At 32.6% G+C, this 14,019-nt stretch overlaps 1 protein-coding gene across 8 annotated transcripts in view; it reads right to left on the reverse strand.

The window, feature by feature from the left end:
* The window catches only part of LOC129764724 (protein phosphatase 1 regulatory subunit 16A), a 639,202-nt gene that overhangs the window by 157,287 nt on the left and 467,896 nt on the right, over positions 1-14,019 (reverse strand). For all 8 annotated transcript variants that reach the window (XM_055764137.1, XM_055764138.1, XM_055764134.1 and 5 more), the window contains one exon: positions 6,338-6,784. In XM_055764137.1, the coding sequence (XP_055620112.1) occupies positions 6,338-6,784 (447 nt within the window). The remainder of the gene's footprint in view (positions 1-6,337; positions 6,785-14,019) is intronic.

Below are 14,019 nucleotides of genomic sequence, written 5' to 3' on the forward strand. Positions count from 1 at the left end.
TCAGCGTCTAGGTGTAGCTATCCGGGTTGTCGAAGACATAAGCAGGGACATCTGTATGGAGTTCGGCCTCGACAAGTGTCGCTGTGTCCACCTGCTGAAAGGACAACTTACCGAATCCGGAGGCTACGAGGTCTATGACGGCGAGTTTATAAGAGACATGGTTCGTGGCGAATCCTATAAATATCTTGGATTCCGACAGCTCACCGGGATTCGCCACTCCGACATCAAGACGGAGCTGCGAGACAAGTTCTTGAGTCGAGTGAACTGTGTCCTGAGGACTTTCCTCAACGCGGGGAACAAGGTACGCGCGATCAACACATTCGCGGTTCCCCTGCTGACCTTCAGTTTTGGTGTAGTCAAATGGAGCAAAACTGACCTAGAGGACCTTGAGAGGAGGATGAGGAAAGCATTCAAAGAGGCCGGAATGCACCATCCTCAATCGGCACTGGAGAGAGTTTCACTGCCACGCAAAGAAGGGGGACTTGGAATAGTCGACATATCTGCACTGTGTGTTGCCCAGGTACGACAACTGCGCGAGTACTTCGCAGAACGCGCCAACCAAAACGCGCTATACCGGGCTGTCTGCGCCGCTGACAGAGGATACAGCGCTCTGCACTTGGCGCAAGCGGAGTACCAACTAAACTGCAATCTGCAGACAGTGGAGGAGAAGATTGCAGCTTGGAAGCAGAAGGCAGTGCATGGTGCCCACCCCCATCAACTGGACCGGCCACACGTCGACAAGGCCGCATCTAATCTGTGGCTAACGCGTGGTGAACTCTCTTCAGTAGTAGAAGCCGACATGATAGCCATCCAGGACAGGATAATGCCGACGAAAAACTGCAGGCGGTACGTCTGGCATCAAGACGTTGATGACATTTGCCGGATGTGCCATCAACCAGGTGAAAACATAGAGCACATTATGGGAGGCTGTCCCGTTTTGGCCAACGCAGCCTACACCGAGCGCCACAACAACGTGGCCCGTATTGTTCATCGACAACTGGCGCTCCAATGTGCTCTACTGGAAGACAACGTACCAAACTACCGGTACCTGCCTGCACCTGTCCTGGAAAATGACCGTTTCAAGCTGTACTGGCCGCCCAGATATAATGGTTTACGACAAGAGCGACCGCAAAGTCACCATCATCGATGTCGCTATTCCACTGAACCAGAATCTGGAGGAGACCCACGGTCGCAAAATCTGCAAGTACCGACCATTGGCCGTGGAGCTCAAGGAACTGTGGGGGCTAAGGGAGGTCCCAAGAATTGTTCCAGTCGTTCTCTCTGGAACTGGAATTATCCCGAAGACACTTCTGGAAGCGCTAAAGGTGTTGAACATGGAGAAGGAATTGGCCGGCATCCAAAAGTCGGTCATCCTTAGCACCTGCGCGATTGTCCGACAATTTCTCGGTCAGGACTGAAACAGCACGAGCATGCAGATACGTGCATTCCGCAGAGCCTAGTCCCCCTTTGGCATTCAGAAGCCCGGGGGCAGGTGAAAATTCTGGCTAGGTTCGCCTAGTTAAGAAGTGAGATAAGTCTGCTAAAAAATTAAAAAAAAAATAAAATAAATTGAAAAAAATAAAAATTTTCTAATGAGTTCTAATTTTTTTTCTCAATTTCTTCTTTTTGTTTCTTTTTTTATTTCCTCCATGATTTTATTTTTTACGATTTTGAAATTTTCTTTATTTCTAATTGTGGTCAAATTGAAATTCTCCTCAGTTTCAAGTTTTGTTTTTGTCAGTTTTTAAATATTTCTTTTTAATTTCATATGTTTTATGTTTTTAATTTTGTTCACTTGTCTATTTTAATTTCAATGTTGTTCCAAATAAATATTTCCTTGATTTTTCCTTTCATCTGCAAATTTTCCACAAATAATATTTTTAAACTTTTCAAAAAATCTTAAGGCGATTTCAAATTATTTATTTTAATTATTTTAATTTAATTTTCTTCAATTTACACAATCTTTATATTTTTCAATTTATAAACTTTCTGTGGTTTTACATTTATTTAAATTGTTATTTTCGAATCCCAAATTTATTTTAACTTTTCATTTCACTATTTCTTCAGTTTAATTTTTTAAATGTTTTTTTATTCAATTTATTTTTTTTAATTTTCTTTTTCATTTTCCTAAACTTCAAATTAAATTTTAAATTTCGCTCAAGTTAAAACTTTCTTTAGTTTTTAATTTTTGTTCGTTATTCAAATGAACTTTTTCAATTTTTGTTCTTTTTCCTCAATTTATAACTTTCTCTATATATAATAATCTCGCTCAACCTGATTTTTTTTTCCAGTTTTAAGACTTTGTCAATAAGTGACAGGTGATCATGAATCTTAAAATTTTTTCATCGTTCTCAATATTTTTTTTGTTAAATTGTTTTTTGAACGGTTTCTTTCAAACTTTAATTTACATGATTTAATTTTTTTCTCAATTCTAAACTTTCTTCAATTGGAAATTTTTTTTTCAATTAAAGATTTTCTTCAAATTTGAAATTCCTACTGTCTTCAAATTTTCTTTTTTTTCAGTTTTGAATTTTATTCAATTTAATCAATACAATATATCCTTTATTATTTTTTGTTTTTTAAATTTTATTTAATTTGTTTCAAATCACAATTTTTCATTTTACTACATTGTATTTTTCAGATTTTTTTTATGTATTTCAATTTGTTTTATTCTTTTATTTTTTATTCAATTCTAGTTTTTTAAATAGTCTCTTCACTTTTGAAATTTCTTTCGTTTAAAATTTTCTTTGCTCTTCAATTTTTTTTTAATTTTTAAACTATTTTCATTTTAAAAACAATTCAATTTTGTTTTGCATTAAAAAAAAAATTAAAAACAATATTTTCGTTTCATTTTCTTTAATATTTTTTTTGTCAGTTTTGAGTTTTGTCAATTTAATGTTTGTCTTTAATTTTCTCCAATCTTAATGTTTTTTTAATGTCAATTTAGTTTTTCCTCAATTCTGAACTTCCTTCAATTGCGAATTTTCATAAACTTTTTTTCAATTTTAGATTTCATTCAATTTTAAAATTTCATACGTTTCTATTTTCTTCAGTTTTAAATTTTAATCAATTTAATCCATAAAATTTGCGGTCCGATTGATTCTTTATCGTTTTTTTTTAAATTTTATTAATTTTTTTTCAAAATCACAGTTTAGTTCAATTTTTCGTTCTACTGCATTATTTCCCCCAGATTTCGTTTGTCAACTTTTAAATAGTTTTTTAGTCAATTTTTTCAACTTTAATTTTTTTATTTTTCTTCATTTTTAAACTCGCTTATTTAAAATTATCTTTAGTTTTAAATCTGTGATTTTGAAAAACATTTTTTTTTATTTTGCTTAATATTATTTTTTTATATTCTTCACTTTTGAGACATTTTTCAGTTTCTAATTTTCTTTACTTTTCAATTATTTGTTTGAAAAAATTCAACTTATTTCCTTATTTTATAATTTAAAATCAATTCCCTTTTTTCAATTTTTTTTTCAACTTTCAATTCATTTCAATTTCAAATCAAAGTCATTTTTGTCTTTCATCTTTCATCTATTTTCTTATATTTTAATATTTTTCAATCCTTCATTTTCATAAAATTTTTTTTGTCAGTTTTGAGTTTTGTCAATTTGAAGTTTGTTTTGAATATTCTCCAATTTTTAGGTTTTTTTTATTTTTTATTTCGCTCAATTTGAAATTCGTTTTCAGGTGAAATTTTTTTTCTTTTTTATGAATTTCTTTTAAAATTTTCATCATTTTTTAATTTTCTTATATTTTTAATTCAAATTTCAACAAATTTTTAATGTTTTTTCAATTTATTTTCTTACAATTTTTTCATTATTTCCAATTTTCTATGTTCTGTTATATCAATTTTCATCAATTTTACGTTTTCCTAAATATTCTTGATATTTAAATTTAAAGTTTTAGTCAATTTGTTTATTTAAGTTTCTCTAATTTTAAATTTCTTCAATTTTTTTTTTATTTTTAATTCGGTTTAGCTTAAAATTTTCTCTAATTTCAAATTTTTGTCAGTTTTTTAAATATTTTTTTTTATTATTAATTAACACGTCTTCTCAGTTTTATTTTATTATCATTTCAATTTTTGTTTTAAATTTTCTCCAGTTTCCATTTTTTTCAATTAATTTATCTATTATTTTCATCTTTCATTTTCTTTTTTTTTTAATTTGCTTCAATTTGAAATATTTTCAATTTGAAATTTTCTTCTGTTTTGAAAAATTTTAAATCGAAGAGAATGAAAAACTTAGGAATATTACTGAAGAAAATTGAAAAATGTTACTCATCGACAAAGGAAAACATAACAATTTAATTCAGGAACATTAAAAATTGAAGAAAATTTAATAATGAGTTGAAAAGAAATATTTTAAAAAACTGATAAAAACTGAAGATTTCAAAAATTAAAATCGTGACATTGAACGAAATTTAAAATCAAGTGAAAAATTGAGCAAAATTTTAAGTTGAGGAAAACATTGGAGAAAATATTGTTTTTTTGTCAATTTCATTAAAAAAAATTTGAACAAAAATCAATGAACGAAGCTAAGAATGAAGAGAAATTTTCGAATTAATCACAACAAAGGAAAAAAAGCAAATAAATTTGAAGTTAAAATTAAAAACTGATGAAATTAATTACTAAAAAAATGTAAAATAAAAATTTAAATGTAAAAGGGAATTAAAATTAAAAAAAAAATTCAAAAACTGACAAACACCGAAAAAAATTAGAAAAATTTCAAATTTAGGAAAAAATTGGAGGAAGCATTGTTTGTTTGTCAATTTCATTAAAAAAAATAATATTACAAAAAAATATTTGAGCGAAACTAAGAAGGATGAAATTTTCAAATTAATCAGAAAGAAAATTTAAAGAGAATGGCATTATTGAATGAAATAAAAAAATTGAAAAAATAGGTATAAAAATAAAAAAAAGGAAAAGTTGAAAAAATAAATTGACAAAAAACTAAAACTAAAAGTTTTCAATTGAAAAATAAAATAAAAAAGTTTATACAAAGTAAAGTGAAGTGTGAATGAAGAAAAGTGAAATTGAAGGCATGTTAAGAAAAACAAAGTAAATTGAAAAAATGATGTAAATTTTAAATTGTTGAGTTGAAAATAACGAAAATTGAAGGAAAAACAAATAGACGTAAAATGAAAACTGAAAAAAATTATAGAGATTAATACAAAATTGTAAAAAAAATCGAAAATTGGAAAGAAGTTTGAAGTTGAAAAAAATAAAGAATTGAAAAAAACATTAAAATTGAAAGAAATAGAAAAATTAAAAAAAAAAAGAAAATGTTAAAATGACACAAACAATAAATTAAAATTTAATATTGAAATTGTAAATAGATGAAAATTGTAAAAAAATCGAAGAAAATTTCAAACTGGAGAAAACTGAGGATTCAAGAAAAATGGAAAATGAAGAAATATTATGGAAATCGTAAATTGTGTAAAATTAAAGATTGAACGAAATGGGAAAAAAATGAAAATATAAAATTGAAAAAAATCTTAAATTAAATTAAATTGACAAAACATTCAAACTAAAAGGAAATAAAATGGGGAAAAATTGAAGAAATTTGAAAATCGTAGAGAATGTGAATTGGAAAAAAATTAAATGAAATTGAAAATTTAAGTATGAAAACAAAAATTGAATTGAAGAAAATGTAAAACCAAAAAAAAACTGAGAATTCAAGAAATTTCGAAAAGTGAAATTATGGAAAACTTTAAACTGAACAAAATTAAAGTTTAGAAAAATTGAAAATTAAAAAAAAAACAAAACAAAAAAAACAATAGTGATAAATAAAACGTAAACTGAAATATCGAAGATTAAATTAAAAATAATTTAAAGATGATGATGATGAAATGATCATCTTCATTTCATCTGTTTTGTTCTTCAATTTAAAACTGTTTTTTGTTAATTTCTGCAATTTTTTTTTACTTTTTATATTTAAATTTTTTCAATTAAAATTTTTGTTAATTTTAATATATGTATCAATTCTCTTCAATTTAATTTTATTCTCCAATTTTTCAGGTATCAAGTTTCCGTTTACAGATCAATTTTTATTTCAAATAAAAATTTTCTTCAGTTTTGTTTCAATAAATTTATATTGAAGAAAATCAAATTCCATTATAATTATTGATTTTTTTTCAATTACCTCAATTCAACACTTTCTTTAATTTAATTCTATATTTTCTCAATTTGCAATTTTCTGCTATATTATAGTTATATTTTTAATTTTCTGCAATTTTTTGTTATATTTTTTTTCTTCGATTTTTTTTTAATTTTCCACATTTTATCTAAATGTCAATTTGTCAATTTGTCAATTTATCAAATATTCCAACTCACCGGCGTCGCGCCCTGGCTGTCAGGTACTTCCAGATCTCCACCCTGGGCGGCAATGTCCTGCAGATCCTTCAGCATCTGCGTCTCGGTGGCCGCCCGCGTCTCGTCGATCAGCTCCTGCGTCACCCCTCGCTTGGACATCTCCGCCTCGATGTAGTCCAGAGCTTCCTCGTCGTCGCAGATATCGTACGGCATGTTCCCGTCGGCGTTCACCGACAGCAGATTGGCTCCGCGGGCAATCAGAATCTTCACCAGATTGAGATGACCGCAGGTGGCGGCCGCATGGAGCGGTGTCCACCGCTCGCTATCCTGGGCGTTCACGTTCGCTCCGAAGTCCAGCAGCAGGTTCAGCATCTCGGCGTTGTCATCGATACAGCACTGATGCAGCGCCGTCAGCCCGTCCATGTTGGTCGCGTCCGGAGTGACCCCTTTCTGCAGCAGTTTGGCCACCTGTAATTGGAGGGAAATTGTGGTTCAATAAAAATCGTTTTCGGGTAAAGCAAATCTTTCCCAACTTGATCGATAATTCAGCAAGCATAAATCCACAAGGATGTCACGTCCGAGGGACACACAAGAATCACGCTCCGGAAAGAGGAGAAACTTTATCAATAAAGCGTAAAACTCGATTCGGGATCGCGGCAGCGATAAATTGGTTTTGGAAGTATTTTATTTCGCTACACGCGGGATGCGCGCCAATGCGGCAAGTTTCAGCCGTAAAACTTTTTCGAAACAATTCGTTGCTCAACTACTTGCTGCTTGACGGAAACCCCAAAAACCGGGATGGCGAAACGTGCGACCGATGCCCTCCCGAGATTCACATTCTGCCGGAATGCAGAATTGTAACCGGGCATGACCGAGATTGGGAATTGAGTGCGCCATTGGAAGGCGATGACGGGTTGGAGAATGTTCCCTCCAATGGTCGAGTGGCGAATCTCTCGCTCTATTGATGATGCCGATTGAGGGATACCGACTTGTGTTAGAATGCTAGTGTTAATATGAGAATGTTTCGTTGATGCTGCGGAGATCTAAAAATAAATAACGTGATCGTTTGGAATTCCCTATTGGGAATTCCAATTAGCGAGGGGTTTTCGTAAGAAGTGGAGTGTTAATTCTATCGCTACGATATTTTTATGAAATTGTAGAAAAAATAAGTCATAATTTGAAAAAATGTTAAAAAAACATACTAAACTGGCAGAAAAAATACCATAATATACTGATTTCATTATGTAATAATTCTCCGTGAGGCACCTCTTTTTCATCCATACACTGATTGAGTCAAAGCGAAACTCGCTTCGACTTCTCAGAACTTCGATACTCCTTCGTTGTGGGAACAAACACAGCAGAGGATGCATTATTAAATACGGTTGTTGTTTTTTCCATCGTGAAAAAGGAACACAAATCGTCGGCAGGTGTACAAGTACGTACACCAAAAGATCCGCTTTATCCGAATGCGAGAACCGACGCCGCTCATAAATTCACTTTCCGCAGAAACTAAACAAATTCCGGCAAAAACCCGTCAAGTCAACCAACCATAGTGGCCAACACGGTTATCCACCTTCGCCGAGGTTAGCTAGCTGAGTTTGTTTTTGCTGCGAAATTCATTATACGACCTCGTGATCCTCGCTGCTCCGTTTGAATTTCCGTTCGCTCCCGAAGTGCGCGTCGCATCGTGACGCGGCGTGTCCTCACTCCCACACCCATCGTTGCCAGTGTTCCAGTTTAAAGTGGATTCTTCCAGTTTTTTTTCTCGATCCAGTCATCCAGTTGAACCCTAAAATCTTTCAGTTTTTTGGAATATCGTTCAGTTTTATCCAGTTTTTTATATGTGTGCTCTAGTTTCATCTGATTTATGTAAAATAAATTTAGAATGATAAATATTATCTCTCCCCCTCCTTCCTATCCCTTGAGTAATTTCATTTTTCAACATTTATCGTTCGACCTTGGATTGATCTCTCTTTTCTGCAACAGGCGAGGTTGTAATTTGGTTCTTTCCATTTCGTTCAATTTGTCGGTGTTTTGTAAGCTGGAAGCTGGAAGCTTATCAAACTACTTCAAAACAGGGTATCACTCAATTGTTAATTTTATTTAACAGCTTAGCCAAGAATCAACACTACACTCTTTTTATATAAAAATTAGATGTTCCAGGTCCTCCAAACCATTCTGAAGTTCAGAAGGTCATAGAGAAAATAATTACCATTGAATTTAATTGATATGAATATAAAACCCAAGTAACCTTGCTTTCGTTTACATCAAATGGATATTAGTTTATCATAGTCACTCAAAGGAATTTTAGTTCTAAATATCATTAATTTAATGCATAATCTATACTCCCCTGAAGAGCTAATGGAAACTTTGCACAAAATATAGGGTGGGCCATTTATAGTGGAAGGATTTGTTTTTGCAATAGCAAAGTAAAGAAGTGGAATTTTAAATTTTTTTTTTGAAATTCATTTATTTTGGTCCAAGGAGATTTGTTCTAACTACTTTTTGATTATGATATCTCGTAAATGACCGCCTCTGGCCTTGACCGCAAAATGTGCCCTTTTTTCGGCATTTTCCATCACTTTGCCCAATGTTTCGGCCGATATGGCAGCAATTTCTTGTCGGATATTGTCTTTCAGCGCAGCCAGGTTCCTTGGTTTACCAGTGTATACCTTGGATTTTAAATGTCCCCATAAAAAAAAATCAGGAGGCGTCAAATCAGGTGATCTCGGTGGCCAGTCATAATCGCCGTTTTTCGATATTAATCTTCCGGGGAACATTTCGCGCAATAATTTGGTCGTGGCAGCCGCTGTATGGCATGTAGCGCCGTCCTGTTGGAACCAGTAATTGTCCAATTCTTTTTCACGAACAAATGGCAATAAAAAGATGCCTAACTCTTGCGAACGATGGCGACCTAATGTCGATGGAGTCTCTGCAACACTGGCTCGAACGGCATCAATATTCTCGTCGAAACGTCTTGGTCGTTGTCTGGACAGATGACTGGCATTACCAACACTACCAGACGATATAAATTTGGCATATAATCGACGTATGGTGTTGTCTCCAGGCGATGTTTTAACTTTATTTTTATTTTTCCACGCACGTTTAGTTAACACAATTGAGAAGTTATTTTGAATGTACAGCTGAACAATTTCAGCGCGTTGTTTAGGTGTGTATTGTTCCATGGTTAAAATTGTACTGAAATGACGCTTCCAACGCGGCATGACATTTGTTAATCTGACATCTCTGTCAAAAGTTATGGGGTTGCCAGATGCTTCCACTTTAAATGGCCCATCCTGTACATGTGAACCAAAGTACAAAAAAGCATACTAATTTGCAAAAAATACTTTCTCGAGCAAGAGGAAATATTTAAGAATACCTCATTTTCATCTTGATACCGAAATTTGGTTATGGATTATAAGAGATTTGTATTTTATAAGATGTAAATTAGCAATGTATAATACCAAAAAAATTGAAATAGCTCCTCAATACTTAAATTTGATCATTTCAATACCAAAGTAATACTTAAGCAGTGTTGTTTTGGCATTGAATGTGGTTATTTGAGTATTGAAACAATAGCGTGAGAAGTTGTTCACGATATTTTTTGGTACCTCACCTCGTATCTCATGTTAATTCGTACCTTTTTGAGGTATCGAACTATACGCAGTTTTGCGACGATCATCTATCATCGATTTTATAGACATGAAGCGATAAATACGAGACTCTCCAAGTTTTACCCAAATAAAACCATCCCTCAAATAATGTTTGACAGTATTTGAAGTTACAGTTTTATGAACTACTACACGAAGCATAAAAAATTTGTATTTCTCAAGCATTGGAATGTGTAAAAAACCCAATTTAGATAAGTCATAGCCGGTCTTCTTAAAATATAAAGGTTTTACAGGATCCAGTTTTCTTCCAGTTTTTTTTTAAGAGCAATCTTCCAGTTTTTTCAAAAATATTATTGGCAACCCTGCCCACACCCTTGCGTCAGAGTGAGTGCTGTGAATGAAGCGAAGTGTATTCTAGTGTATTGACACTACGCAACACTGGGAGCCAACCGAAGTGTTTAGGGGTTTTGGTGGGGACCGTAAAGCGGCCAGCCGCGCACTTGGTCGAATTTATTAGCCCAAGGGTTGTTGATGTGTTTTTGTTTCCCCGAGAACATATGGTTTAACGTGTTTTTAGTGATCGGTTCGACAAATTTATGCATTACTAGTCCGCTCGTGCATTACTGAGTCATTGAACGTAAGCCGTTTGCATGTAGCGCTTGGAGAATAGAGGAATCTTTTCTGAGTCACAAACAAAACTCAAAACACCTTTTACAACAAAGCTTACAGAACTAAACACAGGCAAGGGACTTCGCCGGAAGAAGGCACGTGGCACAAAAGTTTTTAAATTTTCTTAATTATTAATATTATATTGACATCTCATTGAATTGTCTGAAAAGCATCTGTTCGATCCATTAGGCACTGTACGTAAATTATGTGCCTCTAAAATACGGTTTTTGGATAAACTCTCCCTTATAATCAACGCAAGCCATACCCCCTAATAAGTAACAAGTAACACAATCTAGACCCACTTCCCTCAACGCGTTATGTAATTTTTGCAAGGAGCCTTCAATGTTGGCTGCTGAAAACATATAATTAGCAGGTTTCTTCCATGTGGATTTCGAATTCTTCGATGGACGTTAACACTTCGATGGACGTAAACATCCACAATTCAAAATTCGTATGCGAAAGCTGTATTTCAGTTATTATAAATCGTTCTTAAAACCACGTGACGAAATCGGTAAATTGCAATATACAGTAAAACCTGTTTTTGTGCGGTTTTCTTTTGTGCGAATTTTTTTTGTGCGATTTTATGTTCTTGTGCGATTTTTTTTGTGCGGTGTATGAAAAGAAGCATATTCGACGAAGTTATCGTCCAATTAGTTTTTTTTATGGTTTATATGCATTTCAGTGCGAAAAAAGACTTTTTGGGTCTCAATTATCCACTTCTGAAATCATTCCCCTCCTCTCATCAAATGCTCTAAATTTTTCTATGTTTTTGCATGACATGATTTCTAACAGCAACACGTTTCGACATGTAATAAAACCACAAAACATCCACGCGCAACCGAAAGGGCAAAGTGTCCCATCGCAAAGCAGGGAAACAAAAGGAAATTGAACGGTGAATGGCGTGGATTTGAGTTATTTTCTTGCAAAATGCAAATGCAAAACCAAAATGGCCGCCACCGCAAGATGGCGCCATATATATTTTTTTACAACCCCATCAATATGGGTATCAATTGAAAGGGCTTGACTAGTAGAATACAGTTATTTATGGAAAATGCAAATCTAAGATGGCGACCACTACAAAATGGCGAATTAACTATTTTCACCCCATCAATATGAGTATCAAATGAAAAGGCTTGACTAATTGAACACAGTTATTTATGAAAAATGCCCAAAAATGTATCAAAAGAATGCTCTCGACTAGTAGAATATAACAGATAATGAAAAATCCAATTTCAAGATGGCCGCAGTCCGAAACAAAAAAAAAAAAGTTTTGTAACTCTGTCATTGTTGAAATTCGAACATATGCGTAGGAGGTTTTTTTTTATCAAAAATGAACGTCTATCTCCTCCTGAGAGATTCTGGATAAATTAATTATTTTCATGTGAGAAAGGTGTTGTCTGACTTTAAGGGGATGAATCAAAAATCAAATTCCTCTTTTATTTTCAAAAAACGAAAAATACATGCAAAAAAACGAACAAATAAAGAAGAAAAATTGTTTTGACTCGATTATCCGGAGGATTCGATTATCCGAAGTGAAAAAAAAATCAATACTCCGGATAATCGAGTCCGACCTGTATTAATGTTTAATTCGTAACATTTTTATGTATAAACTATCGCAATTTACATGCTCTGCTAACTTTTCTATATTTAGAAACATATAAAGCACATGTCAAACGTGAGAATTCACACACAAAAATGTTACAAGCAAAACATTATATTTTCCTGTAGTCTTCATACAAAACTTACTTATATTCCAAAAACTATAAAAGATAGGAAGTTGATGTCTTCGACAAAAGTTTATATTTTAACAAGTTCCAAAACTTTGTCGAATACAGTATATCGCTATCTCGACTTTGAACAAAATTAGGGTTGTATTTTTTTCAAAGAAAACATGAAAAAGTTGTTGTTCGAAAAACTTTTTCCCTGTAAAAGTGCTCATCTTCCGATGTATGGACGACTTGTTGGAAATTGTTGGAAATTGGACTTGTTGGAAATTGTAAGAGTATTCATATAAATGAAATTTTTGAATGAATTTTAATTTTTAAAATAACTTTTTTGACAGCGAAATTTTTTACCAAAAAATGTTTGGTATTTTTTTGTGAACATTAAAATAGTTTTCTACATTTAAGCCTTTGACAAGAATTACGTAGGTGTCATAGTTTTTAAGTTATATTTTTAAAAAAAAATTAAGACAAAAATTTGGATTTTTCCTAAAAGTAGTCTAATTATTTTTCGAATATTTCAAGTATGCAATGTTCCTTGAATGACCCATGTCTTTACACCCACAACGTTTCACTGCTATCTGAGATGGTGCTGCCAACGGCCAGTCGAGTTGGCATGAAACTCGTCAATTCAGAATCCACACTTCAAAGTCTGCAATGCACAATTCGCAATTCAAAATCGAAAACCTTAAAAATTTGGAACGAAAAATTAACAGACAAATCTTAAATCGCTCTTTACACACTATAAAATTCATAAATCGATTACAAAATTCAAAAACCGCAATAAAAAATCTGAAAATCGATAGAAGATCTGCAATTCAATATTTAGAATTCAAAAATCCTGAATGAGAAGTTCTGAATCTCAAATCCAAATCCTGAATCCTTCAGTCCGCAATATAAAATTGGCAATGAAAAAAGAAGATTAAAACTTCGGAAACATTTTAAAAATACCAAGTCTACACTATAAATACTGAATTATTTATTTTTTCCGCAATCCAGAGTGCTCAACATAATTCACCTCCGAAATTAAAAATCCGCAATTCAAAAACCAAAATCTAAAACAACTAGTTATGGACTCGTAATCCAAAATCCGTAATCCAAAAAAAAAAATAAAAATTCGAATTTCAAAATCCACAAATCATTTCCGGAATCCAAAATCTGTATTATAAAATTCACTGCATGAAACTCTCAATCCAAAAAATAAAAATTTGGAAAAAAACAAAAATAAAATAAATCTGAATTCCGGAACATTCAATCCGGTTCCTTAATCCTTCATTCTTTTCATAATAAAAAACCCGTAACTTAAAAAAATTATTAAATTCGGAATTCAAAATACGCAATTCAAGATCATTGATCCAAAATTCGTAATCCAAAAACTTCTAAATTCTAAATCCAAAACTTACAGTGAAAGAAAAGGAAAAACATTTATAAATTTCAAATCCATCTAAATCCTACATTCTCTCGTTCTCCCGCATTCAAGTCCTCAGCTCGAAATCCGTTATGCAACTAGTATTTAATAATGTAATAGGAAAAAATCAGAAAATAATAATATAGAAAAAATCAAACGAAAAAAAATCAAATAAAAGCAAACCCTCAATTTTTCCTTCTTTTCATAATATAAAATCCTAAAATAGAACAAAAAAATGTAATTCATTTCAGAATGCGCAAAAATGCGCAATTCTGAATCGGTCGAAATTCGAAA

This window comes from Toxorhynchites rutilus, chromosome 2 (assembly GCF_029784135.1).
Source record: "Toxorhynchites rutilus septentrionalis strain SRP chromosome 2, ASM2978413v1, whole genome shotgun sequence".
Classification (NCBI taxonomy): Eukaryota; Metazoa; Arthropoda; class Insecta; order Diptera; family Culicidae; genus Toxorhynchites; species Toxorhynchites rutilus.